Source organism: Mchenga conophoros, linkage group LG10 (assembly GCF_057382185.1).
Source record: "Mchenga conophoros isolate Kocher_MC1m ecotype Shallow Benthic linkage group LG10, M_conophoros_male_GT1.1, whole genome shotgun sequence".
Classification (NCBI taxonomy): domain Eukaryota; kingdom Metazoa; phylum Chordata; class Actinopteri; order Cichliformes; family Cichlidae; genus Mchenga; species Mchenga conophoros.
Window position 1 is genome coordinate 36,401,026 of NC_140535.1, and position 19,884 is coordinate 36,420,909.

The 19,884-nt window shown below is 46.0% G+C and overlaps 1 protein-coding gene across 1 annotated transcript in view; it reads left to right on the top strand.

Annotated features, from left to right (window-relative positions):
* The window catches only part of LOC146566431 (dachshund homolog 2-like), a 34,478-nt gene extending 17,386 nt beyond the window's left edge, over nt 1–17,092 (top strand). Inside the window, exons 3-11 of the mRNA XM_085290041.1 lie at nt 4,322–4,450; nt 4,533–4,667; nt 4,756–4,910; nt 5,024–5,165; nt 5,832–5,989; nt 6,702–6,849; nt 6,960–7,079; nt 15,463–15,522; nt 15,949–17,092. Coding sequence (XP_085146167.1) covers nt 4,322–4,450; nt 4,533–4,667; nt 4,756–4,910; nt 5,024–5,165; nt 5,832–5,989; nt 6,702–6,849; nt 6,960–7,079; nt 15,463–15,522; nt 15,949–15,986 — 1,085 coding nt within the window. The 3' untranslated portion in view covers nt 15,987–17,092. The remainder of the gene's footprint in view (nt 1–4,321; nt 4,451–4,532; nt 4,668–4,755; nt 4,911–5,023; nt 5,166–5,831; nt 5,990–6,701; nt 6,850–6,959; nt 7,080–15,462; nt 15,523–15,948) is intronic.
* The last annotated feature ends 2,792 nt before the right edge of the window (nt 17,093–19,884 follow it).

The window sequence follows — 19,884 nt, forward strand, 5'->3', positions numbered from 1 at the left end:
CTCACACACACACACACACACACACACTCACACACACAAACTCACACACAGACTCACACACAGACTCACACACACTCACACACAGACTCACACACAGACTCACACACACACAGACTCACACACACTCACACACACACACACACACACAGACTCACACACAGACTCACACACACACACACACACACAGACTCACACACAGACTCACACTCACACACACACACACAGAGACTCCAATCTGTCAGTCACTCTGGCGTCGGCTAATGAAGCTAAGCTAATTCTAGCTGTAATCTCTGTTCTGTCGATGCGTCTGAAACATCGTCGCTGTGTCTTTATTACCTGTTACTCACCAGGAGCCACTGCAGCCTGTGAGGCAGCGCTCGGGGTCAGATCCACATTGTTAGAGCCAATCTATAGAGAAATATTTTTGATACTGTTTCAGTTATTATGTTACATGTTTGATTCTGTATGATATGTTGTTAGAGAATAAATGCTGCGCATTTAATTTGTGTCGGGCAAGAAAACATTACAGCGTATGTGTGGTAGCAGGTTAGAGTGAGCCAGGACAGCAATGGAAATGTGTGGTCTATACTGAAGGAACAGTTGGTCAGTGATGAAGGTTTACTGACACTAATGTGTGAAGTGGAGTCAGTACTAAATGACAGACCGCTGACTACAGTAACAGATGATCCAACAGACCTGGAACCACTGACTCCTAACCACTTGCTACTGATGAAGAAAAAGCCGGGTTTGCCTCCTGGACTTTTCAGAAAGGAAGACTCATACTCGCGCCGCCGTTGGAAGCAAGTGCAATATCTTGCTGACTTGTTTTGGAAGAGGTGGGTGCGCGAGTACTTGCCTATGCTTCAAGAGCGTCAAAGGTGGACTCAGGTCAGAAGAAATGTAATTGTGGGGGACATTGTAATGGTGGTCGACGAGTCGGCGCCAAGAAGCTCGTGGATGTGAAGCTCGTGGATGTGAAGCTCGTGGATGTTGGGGAGAGTTCTTCGTGTCATTCCAGATGCTAAGGGTCTGGTGCGGCGTGTGATCATCAAGACAAAGACTAACACCTTAGAAAGACCCATTGACAAGCTATGCTTGATCTGTGAGAATGTCATGTAACTTGGAATGAGAAAATACAGTATATGTTCTGGTCGATTACAGGTTTTGTGAAAGATAATTTGAATGACCATGTGTGATACAGGAAGTGTTAATGTTATTTGGCTCTTTTGTAAGTGTTCGCTAATTGTCAGTCTTCACGCCCTCCAATTATGGGGCTGGAAATGTTAGAGCCAATCTATAGAGAAATATTTTTGATACTGTTTCAGTTATTATGTTACATGTTTGATTTTGTATGATATGTTGTTAGAGAATAAATGCTGCGCATTTAATTTGTGTCGGGCAAGAAAATATTACAGTGCATGTGTGGTAGCAGGTTAGAGTGAGCCAGGACAGCAATGGAAATGTGCGCTGTAGCAGCAAATAGTTTTTGTTTGTATGTACGAGTCAGAAATAAATCTGAACAGCTCACATTAAGAAGTGGAAGAATGATTTTTTCGAAGCTTGGGACAGAAATTCGCCACTACACACATCATTGAACCTTTTATTACCTAAACACTTGTTACAGGAGGAGGTGGTGTTACGGCTGTGGCCATGAGGACCCTGTGTGGGCTGTTTTCTTTCTGTGTTTCTGTACTGTGCTTAAGACTCTTTCCAGGTCCCTCCCCTAATGAAGAGTAGTGAGCGGCTGATTGGACCATGGAGCAGGTGACTACCTTCAAAAAGCCGCTCTGACAGATCCACAGAGAGAGGGAGAGAGAGTGGAGCGAGCGAGTAGCTTGACAGCCGACACCCTGACCCTGGTTTTCCCAGCCTGTATTTTTATTGTGTATTTGTGTGAGCGTGAATTGTGAAAGCCGCTCCTGGTGCATCAGCTGAGAGCGTAGGCACTCTTGGGCTGAAGCGGAAGGGGTGAGCCGCCTTTTCTTTTGGAACCGTTTTCTCCTGTTTTCCGGGTAGGGAGCGAGGGATAGCTCTGTCATTTGTTTGTTCTGTTTCTTTCCTAGGGTTTAGTTTTTCTCTGGTGGGACTTAGTTGGTTTTGTTTATTATTTTGGCCTGGGCTCACCCTGGAGCTATGCTTCTTTTCCTTAAATAAAATCACCTTTTTACTCACAACTGGTTTGGATGTTTGGCTTGGGAACCAGGGCGGGGATTTGTCTCTCTCTCCTCCAACCTTATGTGCGTCCCTACACGCCTAGACTAGGGGCGTAACAGGTGGGCTGATGTGGCAACCAGAAGGTTGCGAGGAAATGTTTTTATTGTCATAGGCTTTGATTTGACTCTTTGGTTTCTCATTTCTCCACAAAATAGACGTGTGTCAGCGTTCCTGAGGACAGTCATGTGGGATGTGTAAACCACTGCAGGAACAGCCACGGATCAAATCAGCCACTCGGCACCTTTTATTAGTTCAGAGCAGCAGACTCTGTCAGCCAATCAGTCTCCATCAGCACGGCTCTGCAGCTGTGAAACAGCTGCTTCATCTTCCTCCTCCTCACTGACAGGATTACTTCTAACAGCTCTGTGATTGGCCAGTTCTGATGAACTGATGGAGGCTGTTTCTATTTCCTCCTCAAACTCTGCACACGCACATCAGCTGATGAAATCTGGACCGCTGTTTGAAGCCCTCTGAGCTCTGCACTGAAAATCAGTGTGTGCCTTTCCCGTGTGTGTGTGGAACAGGAAGTTGAAGCATGCGGCTGCTCTCGGGATAAACAGATGAATAAAATCAAAGTCGTGTCACTTTGATGAATTCATCCTGTTTGTCGTCTACATCGTGTGCAGTGAAGGAGGAACAGCTGTTTCCTGTTGCTCAGCAACCACACGGTCTGTCTGCAGGACGCAGTGTGTGTGTGTGTGTGTGTGTGTGTGTGTGTGTGTGTGTGTGTGTGTGTGTGTGTGTGTGTTTTCATTAAGCTGTCAGGTGTGTCCGCAGTGACAGAGGTGAAAGGTTTGGTATGTGCTCCGTCCTGTCATCATCACCATCTTCAGTGATGTTTTCAGCGGGAGAAACATCTCATCATCATCAGGTGACTTCTTCAGTGTCAGCTGACATGAGTACCAGCCCAGTGGACACTCCTTCAGTGATGAGGATGTAACATCCTGGACAGGGAGGAACGCTGGTTTGAGGGCGGAGTCAAGGAGGCCATTTACGTGAAAAGGGAAAGACCATCTCTGAATGGAGGAGGGGCCTAAGGGTACATCTGTCACCATCTTACAATGCTGTGATTGCAGCCATTCCCCACCTCTCTGTGAATGGGACTCATGGTTATTGATCAGTGGTTGTTGATCAATGGTCATGAGAATTTGCATATTAATGATCATAAACTGACCTACCAGCACATTGTGACCTAACCCTAACCCTGCTGGTTTCAGTCATTATGCAAATGTCCTGTTTATAAGGTTGATACCTGCAGTCAGCTAAGACTGAAGACGTCACCTGATGATGATGATGAAACGTTTCTCCCACTGAAAACATCCAGATGAACAGAATCAACTTTCAGGATTTCCTTTCCTGGATGACTGAGCGTGCATGAACACATTTAAGAAATGAAACATTTCACAGTCACAGGTTGTCAGACTGTCACTTCCTGCACCAGCATCTCCTTCCTGCTGAATGTTCTTCCACAATAAGAGCAGGTGTTTTATTTCAATACTGAGAGAACAGGAGAACTCAAGGTCAGTTTGCTGCTGTGATGAGACTTCACACACAAGGTCACCATGCTAACAGTTTCCCCTTACTTCCAGTCTTTGTGCTAAGCTAGGCTAATCACCCATGGCTGTCACTCTCACAGAATCTGCTGCAGAACAAAAGGATCAAACTTTCTTTGTGTTTTTGTTCATTTAACAAGCCACAGGGAGACCGACCACTCGTTAGCATCGAATTAATTGGTGCAGCTAATTAACTGGGCCAAGTGGCTGCAGGGAGAGATAGATGGTCGAGAGACACCAGCAGTCACTGGAGACTTTCAGGCTGCCAGGGTTGTTAATTATTGATCAGTCAGCAACTTCCTGAAAACAGTTACCTTCATCACCTCCTCCTCCTCCTCCTCTCTAGGAAGAAAAAAGCTTTCATGACCAACAAAGACGATTCAGTCTCGCTCTGATTTCTGAAGGACTAAACGGATTCTTCACATCATCATCATCATCTCCACACATCTCATCAAACATTTACAGCAGAAACAATCCAAACCCTTCTTTTGTGAGTGCAGCGGCGCCCCCTTCAGGACACACTCTGCCATCACTCTTTGTTCTCCTGTCTGCAGGGCTGACAGCGGCGGCAGCGATGGCCGAGATTCTGAGGCTCCAGAAGATGCGGATGATGATGCGTTTCCATGGCAGCAGTGATCAGCAGCGACCTTACAGCAGACCTGAGTCGGAGAACGAGGACACGGGTTCGATTCCATCAGTTTATTCCAATCTGACACTATAGCAAATCAAAGGACGGCACCAAAGTCTAAACCTTTGTTCCCTCAGCAGGAGGCAGTGAAGGATCCTGGGAAAAGGAGCAGCAGCTCCTCTCTCCTCCCCCCTCAGTTGTAGCGCCTCCTGCTGGTTCGGCATCCCTACATTTCAACACTTTGCAGCAGCAGAGCTCGCTGTTAGCCAACCGTGAGTCACCGCTCTCTTCTCATTGGACGCCTGATCATTGTTAGCTTAGCGTCACAGCACATAACTTATCTGTGTCCGCCCTCCTCAGGCCTGTCAGACCTTCCATTTATGGTTATGCCACATCCCATCCTCCCTGTGGGCTTGCCTCCTGCCAGTGTTGCTATGGCGATGAATCACATGAGTCAGCTCAGTGATTTAGCAAACATGGCCGTTGTGTCACAGGTCCACACAGAAGAGAGCAAGGTAAAAGCTAGCAGCAGCAAAAGTACCAGAGCTAATGCCAAAAGAGCCAATGCTAAAGGGACTAATGCTAGCAGTGTTAATATTACCAGCACTAATGCTAAGTGTGTGTTCAGGAGTCTCCTCTAGGTAGCCCCTCCCCCACTCCCAGCGATGATGAGCTCCACCCACAGGAACCAACCAGCCAATCGCCTTCTAGGGCATCTTCATCATCATCATCATCATCACCCCTTCCACCAGCACAAACACCAGAGCTGGGTAACCACTCACAGTAGACATACTTATGTGAACTATGACAGCTTTGCTCTTTGTCGCCTCAAAGTCCCCGTAATGTGATTGTAACAGTATGTCCCCACAATACTTCTAAACAAGAACACACACGCACACAGTCACTGATCTGCACGTTTTCATGTGTTCACACTACAGATGGGGAGCCAGGAAACATCAAACAGGCTTTGAAAGAAAAAGGTGTGTGTGTGTGTGTGTGTGTGTGTGTGTGTGTGTGTGTGTGTGTGTGTGTGAGAGAGGAGCAGCTGGTACATGAACAGTAACGGGTCCTGAGGTGTTTGGATACAGACTCCGGCCCAACTGATATTTATGTCTCTGAGTCTGTGGCCCTGGTTCAGCTTCATCCTCGGCTCGTCCATCAGACTCAGTTTAAAGGACGACTGCATGTGTAACTCAGAACAGGATAACATGCAGATAATGGGCCTGACTTTAGCTTCAGCTCGTGAGATCGCCCTCTGCTGTTGGTATCAGCAGTGACCGAGCTAATGTAAGACATGACAGTGTAGCGCCAGTGATGGTTCTACTGTGGAGATCGTGTACGACAGCAGCGAGAACAGATGATGACGTAGAACATTAAAGTACAATAAAGTCCAGATGTTTTTATTTTTGTTTAAGCTGCTTTTCTCCTACCTGCAGAGGACAGCCTGCTGCCCCTCCCCCTCATCAAACCAACCTATGAGAAGCTGGCACTCACCTCCCAGTCACTGTCAATCAAACACACAAACCCCACCTTTGCTCCGTTCCTATTGGCTGAGGGTCTGTCATCGATGGAGACGCTGCTGACCAACATACAGGTGACAGACCGAGATGATGGAGGTGAAATATTCATATAGAGACATCAATGTAGTGTTGTGGAAGTTTTCCCTTAAATAAAGCCTGCAGACGAGCGGTGAGCAGTAGCTAACATTCTTTAATCAAACACAAAGAACAGAAAACCAAGCTTGGTGGAGCCTGCATGACCGCGGGGCAGGTCAGCAGAGTCTCCCTGAGCCTAGCATGGCTCTCAGTTAAAAACCTTCTCCAGGAACAAAAGGCAGTGCACAGCTGTTTCACACCTTAAGGTTCACACTCCCTTGCTGCCTCCCAGAGTCCTCGAAGAGACAAAAGACTCTTCCTGTGGAGTTGTCTGCTTCCCCCAACTTCCTTACTAGACCCCCACCATTTGTCTTAACGTATGAGTGTCAGACAGTTAAAATCCAGTGGCACCAAGGCATCATACAATAAAATAATGTGATTAATACGTAAGTAAAAGAAATTCCTCTACAGTCGAGACATCAATTCAGCTCATGAGGAGGAATGTTGACCATGAAATCAAAAAGCTGAGACTGGAATATTTCAAATTGAGCAAATGTGAAATCAATACAAGGTTACATGACGAGGATGTGGGAACTCGGGAATCTGAGACATGTTAATGTGCAGAATTTAAAATACTGTGAGGGAACATCAGAGATGCAGAGACGAAAAGTACCTGAGAACATCAGGGACTTACCTGCGTGTGTTTCTCAGGGTCTCCTGAAGGTGGCGGTGGAGAGCGCTCGCTCTCAGGACAAACAGAGCCAGCAGGAGAGGAAAGAGTTAAAGCTGGAGCTGGAGAGAGAGAGGGACGCCCGACAGACTCTGCAGAGACAGCTGAGCTCCGAGCTGCACAACAGAGGTGAGACAGGTGTAACAGGTCAGAGGTCAAGTGAGCTCTAATGGACTAGAGGTGAGAGAGGTGAGAACTGTTCACACTACCTGTCCTCTTCGTCTCATCTTCCTCATCAGTGTCGATCCAGCGGAGGCTGAAGAAGGAGAAGAAGGCAAAGAGGAAGCTGCAGGAGGCGCTGGAGTCGAGGAGGAGAGAGCAGGTGGAGCGAGCGCTCAAACACTCGGACGGCCTCACAGGTGAACAAGCAGCAGAGCACAGGAGCTGTATCTAACCTGTGATTGGCTGAGCTGTATCTAACCTGTGATTGGCTGAGATGTATCTAACTTGTGATTGGCTGAGCTGTATCTAACTTGTGATTGGCTGAGCTGTATCTAACCTGTGATTGGCTGAGGTGTATCTAACCTGTGATTGGCTGAGGTGTATCTAACCTGTGATTGGCTGAGCTGTATCTAACCTGTGATTGGCTGAGATGTATCTAACCTGTGATTGGCTGAGGTGTATCTAACCTGTGATTGGCTGAGGTGTATCTAACCTGTGATTGGCTGAGGTGTATCTAACCTGTGATTGGCTGAGCTGTATCTAACCTGTGATTGGCTGAGGTGTATCTAACCTGTGATTGGCTGAGGTGTATCTAACCTGTGATTGGCTGAGCTGTATCTAACCTGTGATTGGCTGAGGTGTATCTAACCTGTGATTGGCTGAGGTGTATCTAACCTGTGATTGGCTGAGCTGTATCTAACCTGTGATTGGCTGAGCTGTATCTAACCTGTGATTGGCTGAGCTGTATCTAACCTGTGATTGGCTGAGATGTATCTAACCTGTGATTGGCGACGCAACGAAGGCTGTCCAACTTTGTAGACTCCTCCGAATGCAGCTGACAAATGTGTCCTCCTTTTACCTGAATTTGAAGGATGGGTCGGGTGTGTCCTTCGTGGCCCACCATATCCCAGAATTCATAGCGCGGCCCAGCCAATTCCAGTTTTCAACAATGGCGGCAGCTGCTTAGTTTTAATTGATTCCGTAAAGGACTCGATGTTACTCTTCCTGATGATGCTTTAGATGGAGAGACTTTTGAGGGATGGTTGTTATGAGGAGAGGCATAACAGAAACTTTGCCAGCAGCACACACGACTTTCAGTCTTTTACCCAGGCTAATCTGCCATTTTCCCTCCTTGGTTAGGTTTAGGGATTAGAGATCTGATCTGCATTATCATTTTAAAATTTGGGACACATCATCAGTTGTGGACCTTGGATTCATCGGGTGTTTCAGCCATTATCACTAGAATCCCTCATCCAAGGAGGCCCTGCCAGGGTTGATCAGGCCCTGGAGTGTCACTGGTTTATGTTAAATTGTTATATCTCTTCTTCTTTCTTCTGTTTAGTTTCCTACAGTTTATTTTCTATCTATTCACTGCAACTGAGAAATAAGGTTCAAGGTTCTTTATTTGTCACATGCATAGTTATACAAGTATAACACACAGTGAAATGTAGCCTGACACGCTCCTCGACATGTGCAAAAATTGGGGGGGGGGGGGGGGGTGTAGAGGAAGAACATTATATATATATATATATATATATATATATATATATATATATATATATATATATATTAGGGTGCAACGATATTCGTATCGATATTGAACCGTTCGATACAGTGCTTTCGGTTCGGTACGCATATGTATCGAACAATACAATTTTTAAAAATTTTTTTTTTTTTTTTTTTTTTTTTTTTTGTGTCCCGTTTGGATCTATAGCCATCAGAATTGTTGTCTTGAGGCCAAGAAAGATGCCAAGAGGATTTATTTTAAGTGGATCATCATATTGGTCCATTTGATTGACCTTTATTATAATTATGAATTTATTTTATTTTCAGTTGCAAACGGGACAGACATGACTGTGGGATAGGACAGGGGGAAAGAATGAAAGAAAGAGGGGGAGAGAAAGAAAGAAAACCAAAGGGGAGAAAAAAAAAAGAACAATACAAAATTTGTAATTTATTTTATCAACTTTCCTTCTGACGATGCTGTCTGTGTTGAGCGCTCAGTGAATCTGCGTTCGACTACTCCGCCTAGGCTCGAGAGTGCAGCCTAGGCGGAGTAGTCGAACGCAGATTCACTGAGCGCTCAACACAGACAGCATCATCAGAAGGAAGAGCGCAGGGCAAGCTAGCGAGACAGAAGTGGACCTCCCCACCCTCATTCAGATCTGGCGTTTGGAATTATTTTGGTTTTCATGTGACGTATGACCCTGAAGGTAAGCGAGTCATGGACTAAAGTAAAACAGTATGTTGGATGTGCCACGCAATGCTCAATTACATGGGTGGGAGCTAGTGTGTTAGCGCAGTTAGCTCGTTAACGTGTTGGCCGTCTAGCCCCTCTGTATAGGGTAGCTCGTTAACGGAGATTTGCCGTGTTGTGGCGTTAAGGTTATTTCAACGAGATTAACCTGAAAGCACTAGTGGGAACACAACGAATATGACTGCACATTTACACCGACATCATCCTAGTGCAAAGACAAAAACAACAAGCATGCTACAAACTTTACCCGAGTCATTTAGACAGCTGTTAGCACAGGATTCTCCTTATGCTGCTGAGAATATAGCCCAGGAGAAGCGGATAGTATAGCTTTTATTTTGGAAAGAGACATTTCTCTGTAATAAACTCTCTTTTCCAAAGATGAGTGATTCCTCAATCAGATACAGGGCTCGCAATATCGCTAGCCCGACGTCCCGGGGCTATCTCTGCCCTGCCTGTCGGGCTATTGTAGGAAGGAAAAATATATGTCAATGCTTTTGCATTCTTTCAGAAATGTAGCTGGGTAATTATGTCATTGGCATCGGTGAGCCACTGTCAATATGTGACATATTGAAATCGTGTTTGAATTTGCGCTTGTTTTTTGCTTTCACTTTGCAATCGTGCGAACTGTGTATAGAGAGCGACAGCACTGATCTGTGAGTGATGATAATTTGTGCACCAATTCCTCTGACATCGTCTTATCAATCGTTAGCTTACTATGCAAACATGACAAGTGAAATCTCCCGCAGCTTAAACATGTGAGAGGTTGATCGCGCAGAGAATCGCTGAGCTTATGTGAGTGCGGCAGGATATATATTTCACTACGATGACCTGGATGACTGAGAACCTTCACAGACAGATATATATTTCAGTTCTGCTGAGCCAAATAAGACAGGTCAGGGTGAAGAAGTGACAGCCAAAGAAAAGCTTACCACAAAACGGAGAAGTTATGACAAATCAGACTATAAGGCAAAAAGAAAGTGCAGCTTTATGGTTTCATGGACAAAAGAATTTCTGTGGCTGCAATATGACGAGCTAAAAAACAACACGCACAAGGGTTAGGGTTAAATTTAAAAACTGTACTTTTGTGTTAAAATATATATTTATAATTTTAATAAATGACAAATTAAAAAGGCATGAACATTTTTTTTTGTATCGAAAAAATATCGAACCGTAACACCAAAGTATCGAACCGAACCGAACCGTGAATTTTGTGTATCGTTGCACCCCTAATATATATATATATATATATATATATATATACATATAGTATATACACTGGGTGAATGTGCAGTAGTAGCAGCAAGCAGGTGAATTCTGTACATTAATATGAATAGACATCTGACTATTTTACAGGATAGACAATATAAACATATTTAAAATTAAAGGAATTGAAATGTACATTGTGCCTTGGTTTAGTGTCTGGAAGAGTCCTGTCTCAGTCAATTATAGATGATGTGAGAGGGCGGGTGTGTGTGTTTAGGGCACGGATGGCTTGGGGATAGAAGCTCCTCTTGAGTCTCTCTGTCCTTGCCCGGAAGATGCGGAACCTTCTACCAGATTGCAGAAGTTGGAACAGTTTGTTGCCAGGATGGGACGGGTCCTTCAGTATCTGCTCTAGTCCGGCATCTCCTGGTGTAGGTGTCCTGAAGCGGGGGGAGAGCAATCCTGCAGCAGCGTTCTGCTGTACGGATCACGCTCTGGAGAGCTTTTTGGTCCTTCACACAGCTGTTCCCAAACCACGATGTCATGTTCTGTGTGAGGATGCTCTCCACAGCGCCTGTATAGAAAATCCTGAGGATCTTTGGAGAGACCCTGAACTTCCTCAGTTGTCGTAGGTGATACAGGCGCTGCCTAGCCTTTTTGGTCTGGACCTGAATGTGGGCAGCCCATGTCAGGTCTGAGGAGATGTGGACACCAAGATACTTGAAGGACTGCACCCTCTCCACTGGAGCTCCATTGATGATAATGGGCTTGTAGTCTCTGTGCTGACCCCTTCTGAAGTGCACCACCAGCTCCTTGGTCTTGCTGACGTTCAGCTGGAGGTGGTTGTCCTGGCACCACGATGCCAGATTCTTCACTTCATCCATGTAGGCCGCCTCATCGTTGTTGGAGATGGCACCCAACACCACTGTGTCGTCAGCAAACTTCACAATGGTGTTGGAGCCATGGGTGGCCACACAGTCTGAAGTGTAGAGGGAGTAGAGCAGTGGCGAGAGGACACATCCCTGAGGTGCTCCTGTGTTGATGGTGATGCTGTTGGAGAAGCACCTGCCCACCCTCACCACCTGAGTTCTGCCAGTGAGGAAGTCCAACACCCATGCACACAGACGGCTGTTAAGTCCCAGATCCCTGAGCTTTGTGAACAGTCTGCAGGGCACTATTGTGTTAAACGCTGAACTGTAATCAACAAACAGCATTCGCACATAGTTACCCTGTTTCTTGTCCACATAATACTTACCTCTTTAGCATTTATGGAGCCTCACTTCTTCAAAGAGACAGAAAAGGTGACAGAGAGAAGTAAGACAAGTAAGTAAGATAAGATAGGAGAGAGCAGAGAGGAGAGCCGGAAGGGGGGCGCCCGATCTGGCTTCCCACACCTCCCCGCTGGATTGGGCTGTGCGCTCTACCTCCCCACTGCCTCCCAGAAAAGGGAAGAAGAGCAGAGGAGAGAAGAGCGGAATATTTTTCATTCTTCTTTTTAGTTTCAGTACCATGAGGTTAACTGCACAGTCCCCAGGAGGCACTGAGACAGCTGTAGCAGTCAACCAGCAAAACTTCTAATGTTATGTTTTACCCTTTGACGCCCCCTGCTGAGGCAGGCCCACCACGATCAATCCTTGGCATGTGTATCGCGGTTAGCTGACTGCCTTAGCTGCCCAAGTGATGTCAGCCCTTTTTAGCCATAGCCAGTGACTGGTCCTCTCAGCAATTCAATTCAATTCAATTTTATTTATATAGCGCCAAATCACAACAAAAGTCGCCTCAAGGCGCTTCATAGATACAGAGAAAAACCCAACAATCATATGACCCCCTATGAACAAGCACTTTGGCGACAGTGGGAAGGAAAAACTCCCTTTTAACAGGAAGAAACCTCCAGCAGAACCAGGCTCAGGGAGGGGCGGGGCCATCTGCTGTGATTGGTTGGGGTGAGAGAAGGAAGACAGGATAAAGACATGCTGTGGAAGAGAGACAGAGGTTAATAACAGATATGATTCAGTGCAGAGAGGTCTGTTAATACAGTGAGTGAAGAAGAAACACCCAGTGCATCATGGGAATCCCCGGCAGCCTACGTCTATTGCAGCATAACTAAGGGAGGATTCAGGGTCACCTGGTCCAGCCCTAACTATATGCTTTAGCAAAAAGGAAAGTTTGAAGCCTAATCTTGAAAGTAGAGATAGTGTCTGTCTCCTGAATCCAAACTGGAAGCTGGTTCCACAGAAGAGGGGCCTGAAAACTGAAGGCTCTGCCTCCCATTCTACTTTTAAATACTCTAGGAACAACAAGTAGGCCTGCAGTGCGAGAGCGAAGTGCTCTAATAGGGTGATATGGTACTACAAGGTCATTAAGATAAGATGGGGCCTGATTATTTAAGACCTTGTATGTGAGGAGCAGGATTTTGAATTCTGGATTTAACAGGAAGCCAAAACAGGAGAAATCTGCTCTCTCTTTCTAGTCCCTGTCAGGACTCTTGCTGCAGCATTTTGGATCAGCTGAAGGCTTTTCAGGGAGTTTTTAGGACTTCCTGATAATAATGAATTACAGTCGTCCAGCCTGGAAGTAATAAATGCATGAACTAGTTTTTCAGCGTCACTCTGAGACAGGATGTTTCTAACTTTAGAGATGTTGCACAAATGGAAGAAAGCAGTCTTACATATTTGTTTAATATGTGCGTTGAAGGACAGCAGTGTTAGCTAGCTCTCTTATAGCCTGCCGTTGTGCCTGTCCTCTGATCCCAATCTCTCTGAGCAGTTTTGCTGTTGTACTAGCAACAAAGCCCCTGCACCCCACTTCCACCTGGCGCACCTTGATCTTCCAGCGTCTGTCCTCTGCCTCAGCTGCCAAGTTGGCATACCGCAGCTTCTTACGCTCAAACGCTTCCACAGTTGCTTCCTCCCATGGTACCGTCAGCTCAATGACATACGCAAGTTAGACCAAAGGACGAGGTCTGGTCGCAGAGTAGTTGTTACGATCTCTGTGGGAAAAATTAGCCAATTATCCAAGTCCACTTGCATCTGCAATCCCTGGCAACCTTCAGCGGGCCCAGGTCCGGGGTTGAGGGGCTCGTCCTCGGCTTGTCCCATTCCCGGACAAATGTTGATGAAAACTGATGCTCCTCTTGGTTTGTGAAAGGTTGAGCGTTGATGGATTTCCTTTTGCGCTCTCAGCCAGACACCAGAGGACCTGGTTGTGTCTCCATGTGTGTCTGCCCTGAGTAAGGCTTACTCTTATTACTTTTTCTCGGTCACAAAATAAACTTTTAACATATTTCCAGGCGAGAATGTAGCTGTGTAAACTTCAAATATCTGCTCAGTTTATCAAGACGTCCAACGTTTTCGGAGACGTCTGTTACCCACCAGCTCGACAGCGAGCCGGGAGGTCGCGGGTCACTGAAGCCGAGAACGGCACAACTCCCGGCACATCACTTTCAGATCACCGCGGACTTTCACTACTCAGGTTAAACATGATATATAAAACACTTAGACAACCTAAAACGTTATTGTTGGGCTTTTTGTTTTATTTGCTCGTGAGTAAATCGGTTTGGCTGAGATCAGTGTTATTAGATTAGGTTAGATTAAACTTTATTAATCCCCCGGGTGGTTTTCACACAGCTGAATAAACGTCAAACAGAAAACTGATTAAACAGATGGTCGAGTTTACTCCAGTGTCCTGTTACATTTTAGACAGCAAGGAGCAGACGGGCGAGTTTATTTAACTCCACCGAGACAGCGCTGACGCAGATCTGAAGGCGAGACCGTCCAGTTTCAGAGCTGTTTACTTCCGGCCTTCTCGGTCTTCAAAGGAACCCGCCCACGTAGACCGCGAAGGTGGAGGCAGCCCAAGAATTTGGACACCCCTCTTGACTTCATGTCCTTTTTTTTTTTTTTTTTTTTTTTTTTGCCTGTCCCGTTTGGCTCTTTTGCATCAGAATTGTTGTCTAAAGGCAAAGAAAGATGCCCAACGGATTTACTTTACCAAACTGACCATCCCAGCCTTGCCATAATGGTCCATTTGATTCACCTTTTATTGTTTATTTTATTTTCACTTACTGAATACGGGACAGACTTGACTGGGGGAAAGAAGGGGAGAAAGAAAGAGGGAAAGAGAAACAGCTGAGAAGAGGGACGGGGGAGAAGGGCAAAAAACAAAAACCAACAGAACGGTTAGAAAAAAGAAAAAGAAAAAAATGCATCTATCGATCACCTGGATCACCTGCTGAGAAAGAAAAAAGCAAACAAGCAGAAGAGAACAAGAGTAATAGAATAAACAACATCACAATGATATATGGGAATATGACAGTAAATACTAAATGTTAAACATTATTGTGCAGCACATAAGATCAACAGAACACAGTGTGCTTTGAGGTAGGAGCCAAAAAGGGTGTAGTTTGTGGGTGTGATCACCCGTGTGTACACCTGTGAGCATGGACGCGCTTGTTTTTAAAAGGTTCCTTCATGTGATGATCTGCTAGAGGGTGTGGGGGGGCCACAGCCCCGTCCTCCAGGGCATGAAGCAGGTATGGAGGAGATCAAAACTCCAGACATCCAGAGGCCCCCAGAACACAAGAGACCAAGGAAGACCAACAGAGGGGCAGCCGCGCCACTGTCCCAGAAAGAGCTGAGGAGAGTCCCAGATGAGGGCTCACTCAGCAGCCGCGGAGCAGAAGCCAGGGGGAGTTGCAGTGACGCGCCCGTGAGCTCCGCCGGCAGCCAGCCGTGCCTGAGTGACCGAGCCCCAGGCCGAGAGGCCGGGGGCACCCCACCTCCGAAGTGGCCCGAGCGAGCCCCAGGCTCCAGGCCCCGATAAGCGGCCGCCAAGGAGTGAGCCGGTGTGTACCTGGACGCCCATCCCCGGACACAAAGAACCACCAACGCACCGATGTCTGAGGGAGTCCGCCACTGGCAGGGGAAGTGGTGGTGGGGGGAGATAGGCCTCCAAACCTTGGAGGGCCTGAGATGTCCCCAGAGAGGTGGCGTCTGATACCCAACCTGACATATAGACACAGACATACAGGCACACACAGATACAAACATCATTCCCACCCTCATGCTCTCATATGCACTCACTCCATGTCTTCATGTCCTTGACTTCCTGTTGGTTTTCAGATGCTGTGACTCCGGAAAGCGAGCTGGAGAACACCCATCAGGAGAACGCTGCAGCTCACGGTAACGAAGCGCGTCACAGACGCCGCGCCAGCTTCCTCCACACAGACGCCATAATAACACAGCTCAGAGACAGGACGACACTCGGTACTGCAGTACATGCAGTGCTGAGTGTGTTAGTGACCACAGGTGTATCAGCAGAGCGTCACACTCGTCGCTTCCTCATCTCTGAAATATTTGAATGTTGGAGTTTTTCTCCCTCTGCTGTTTAAACTCAGCTGTTGGTGTTTTAGACTCTGTGACAGAAACAGACGAAGGTTTACAAGCTTCAGTGCATTTAGGTCAGTTAGGGTGAAGCCGTGATCAGACCACTGCAGACGCTGATGCTCGTGCCTGCAGCTCTGACCTCACCTGGTCAGTGTAAACAGGAAGTGTCACACCGAAGCTGTCTGACACTTCCTGTTTTTTCTTCTTCTCTGTTTTTTGCAGAGCACCGAGTGTTCACCAAACCCCCGCTGCTCTTCTGAGGCGGTCGCTGTGACAGAGGAAGAGAAAACGACTCCCATCAGCCAGCTGTCTGCTAATGGACAGAGCACAGAGGACACTGTGAAAGGGGCGGGGTTTCAGTGTGATGTCAATAGGTGAAATGTGACCTCACGAGGAAGCTCTGCCCCACGGGATCTGCTTCTGTGACTAATGTGAAAGTGGGTGTGAACTGTTACCCGAAGGGGGCGGAGTCACTGCTGGACGTGTTTGATGCTTAGAAAACTGCATTTGACGGTGACACAGGTGCGCTCCGGTCTTAACGAGCTTAACGAGGCGGCCGTCCCACAATGCTCTGATTTACTCGACTGTATTTTGTTTACTGTCGTTTGTTTTTGTTTTTTATTAGTAAAAAAACGAGAATGAATCAGTGACGAGTTGAGTTCAGAGCCAGGAACTCTGCTTTTATCTCACTGCAGGAAGCTTCTTCCCTTGGCTCTTGACGGAGGCCGTCGCACTTTCTCCTTCTCCCTCTCTCTTATCTTTCCTGTTTGGCTTCTCGTTTGTATAGTCTCGCTTATTCTCTAACGCTCAGAGAGTCTCCCAGACTTGTTCTCTGAAAACCTAAAGAAGAATAATTTGATCAACTGGTCCCTTAATGAAACTCCTGGGCTTGGGAGAGACGTTTGCTGCCGGATACTCGATGGTCGGTTGCATCGTGTGTCTGGCAACAATCTACCAGTTCAGAACCACGATAACAGAGTTCAGGCTGATTGGAGCCGGCTCGGTTTATCGAAGAACAAGAAGCGGCTACAAAATCCCACAAGGCTGTCCGACATGATAGACGATGGGCAGGGCTGTGAGTAAGACTGTGTTTATTGAACGCAATATGGATACGATCGTGGAGAAGAACAACGGGAATTGAGAGACTTGGTGACCTGTGACGGACATCAGACCAACTAACACTAACCAAAACAGCTACCATCTCCATCTCATGCGCCAGCTGGATGCTCAAGGCAGCAGCTGACGGGAATAACAAAACTCTCCCCCCCCATTCAAGTCCACTCGCATCGACTGAAGATTGTTGACTTTTGCCTAACCGGGCGAAAGGACACTTTCTCACACACACAAACACACACAAACACACACAAACACACACATATGCATACTGACACAGACCTCCACTCACCCCCCACCCCCTCCAAACGCCTTCCAGGCTCATGTCTTTATGTTGGGAGATGTGCTGATTCCTGTGCTGAGGTGTTTTTCTGTTCTCTGTTGCAGCTCAGTCTGGGGGGAGTTCTTTTTCTCCTCGTCTTTCCTCATGTTGTGCATTTTCCAGTGTTATACCTCTGACCTGTCTTCCCCATGTGATGTTTGTCTAATGTATGTATGGTCGGAGGGTAAGATGGCGCTGGCAAAGGTCAGCAGCCTTAACCCAACAAATTTTCCGCGCGTGGGCTAATAAAGGTTATCTTATCAATTTTGGTCCTGCTGTGGCTGAAACACAGCCCGGTTCAGCACTGACAGGTTCGTGGGTCCAAATGATGCTCCACAGAGAGCTGATGATGATGAAGGTCAGAGGGAGGATGATGAAGGAACGCACTCAAACAGCTCGCTGACCTGTGAACCAGTAACATGGTTAAACTAACTCTTATAGTGACCTTTGACCCTTGATTACCTCAGCTGCTGAACATGACCCATGTTTCTTGTTTTCCTGTTACACACAAACCACGCTGCTTTTACAAACTCAGCATTTCCTGTTTGTTTCAAAGTAAAGGACTGCCATTCCAATTGAATAAAAGCCTTTAACCCTTTAAAGCCGGTCGGAGCGGGCACGCTCTGTTTTGCGCAACTATTTTTAAATCCTGGTAGCACTGCAACCACTAAGCTAGTGCAATAATTTGTTTTGCATATGAAAGAGGAGTTGTACTTACATCTTATGCCATCAGCTTGTCCTCGGTCACAGTTTCCTTCCACATATAGCTTTGCAAAAACTGCATAAAAAGCACTTGCAGGAACTAAAACATAATATTGCAGAAACACGCTTTGCCGTGACGTAATTTTGCGGAAATGTAGTTTTTTTTACCATCAGGGCCTCATGAGCCTATACTGGTGTTTTTAAAAGTTATGTTTGACTTTATGACTTTCTGTGTGGTTTCTGGGATGCTGAGGACTCATATTGCACTGCTGGAAATAGTTTATTTTGATGCAGATGCTGTTTTTTTGCAAATTTGCATTATGATATTTATATTTGTTTTTCCTGCAGTGTATAAAAATTGGTATATTTGAAAAATAAAACTATGGAGACACTTAAAATAAATTTCCTGTTGTTGTAAACCTTTTTTTGCAACTTTTTTGTATTTACAGTTTTGAGGGATAAGCCTCTTAAATTTCTCTAACTAGAAATATGTGTAAAAAAAACAAAAACGATTTTCAATTTTTTTGTAGTTTATTGCACTTTGTTGCAATTTATGTAATTACTATGCACTTAATGCAGACATATTATTAACATTTGGGCTATAATGGTTGTATTGATGTATATCAACTTGAAATGCTCCCAAAAATGGCTCCACAGCATGTAAAAATATAATATAAGCTTTGGCGGCCTTGGTTCTATGGTAGGTCTTAAAGGGTTAAACCTTGCAGAGCTTTTATTTTGAAACATCTTTATGTCACCTGTAGTTACCTGGTGATATAAAGATGATACCTGGATGATTACAGATCTTCCTCCACCTGAATCTACCTGTGACCTCTGGAGCCCATCCAGCAAAGAGCCGAGGTCCAACCCGCGTTCTCCTTCATCCCGATGGAAGCACGGCGCTCCTGTCGGGTCAGGGTCACACTACCATAACGCTTGAACAACTGGCACAGTTGAAACTTCCAACAGTTCCTGAACGCATCGGCTCTGTGCTTTTCACTGTTATTAGGGTCATTACGGTAACCAGGCAGGAAACACCTCCGAACCTTCAAATACAACAGAAACACCGTAAAAATCACAAATGTGTAATGAAAGGTGTTTCCTGTAGAGCCATCACACGCTCTGTTCTCCGTGCCAGCCTCATGCTGCTGCGACACCATCAGTGTTTATGCACGTGTGTGTAAAACAGTGTTATGTGTGCTGCGATGGTTTCGTCTGTACGTGTGGTTTGATGATGACCATCCAGATCTTTGCTAACCGGACCTCTTTAAGTCAGAGTTGAATGTCTCTGCTGTGAAGGTTAGACTGCACTAACGTCCCCGCGGTGAGTGGCTCTGGCACTTCCTTTGGAAACACATCTTTCAATTCAATTTTATTTACACAGCGCCAAATCACAACAACAGTCGCCTCAAGGCGCTTCATATTGTAAGGTAGACCCTACAATAATACATACAGAGAAAAACCCAGCAATCACTGGCCAGATTACTCTTAAAAAGTACATTTTTAATGTCAACAACCTTTTTTTGAACTGGATAAATAAAGGATAAAAGTCACTGCCAAAAACTGACTGCAGCTTCTCCTGTAACAGGAATGTTGCTGGTGGCTCAAAGTGACCTGATATCATTAATGAGGGAAACATTTGACATGTTTCACATATTATAGACCAACAAGTTATTCATAGCAGGTTAAATACGAGCAATCAGTTTAGGGCAGAAACCGGAAATCAGTTTTTGGCAGACGAATCTAATCTTTTGTTTTTACACAGCACTTTATCAAACTGTTGTCTGCTACAGAGTTACAAGTATTATACTAATAATATAGCACCCACCATCTCCTGCTTGCATATTTCTGAAAACATCTCAGTGGTGTGGCAGCCACGAGTGAGCCCTGCAAACCCTGTGGATGGACGATGCAGTGGACAGTGGGAGGATCCTAAAGCTCTTTGCAGACCACCCTGTGTGATTCTCCACTCACCAACCAGAAAAGACAAACCGCAGGTCTCAGTTGCAGCACCCCATCCA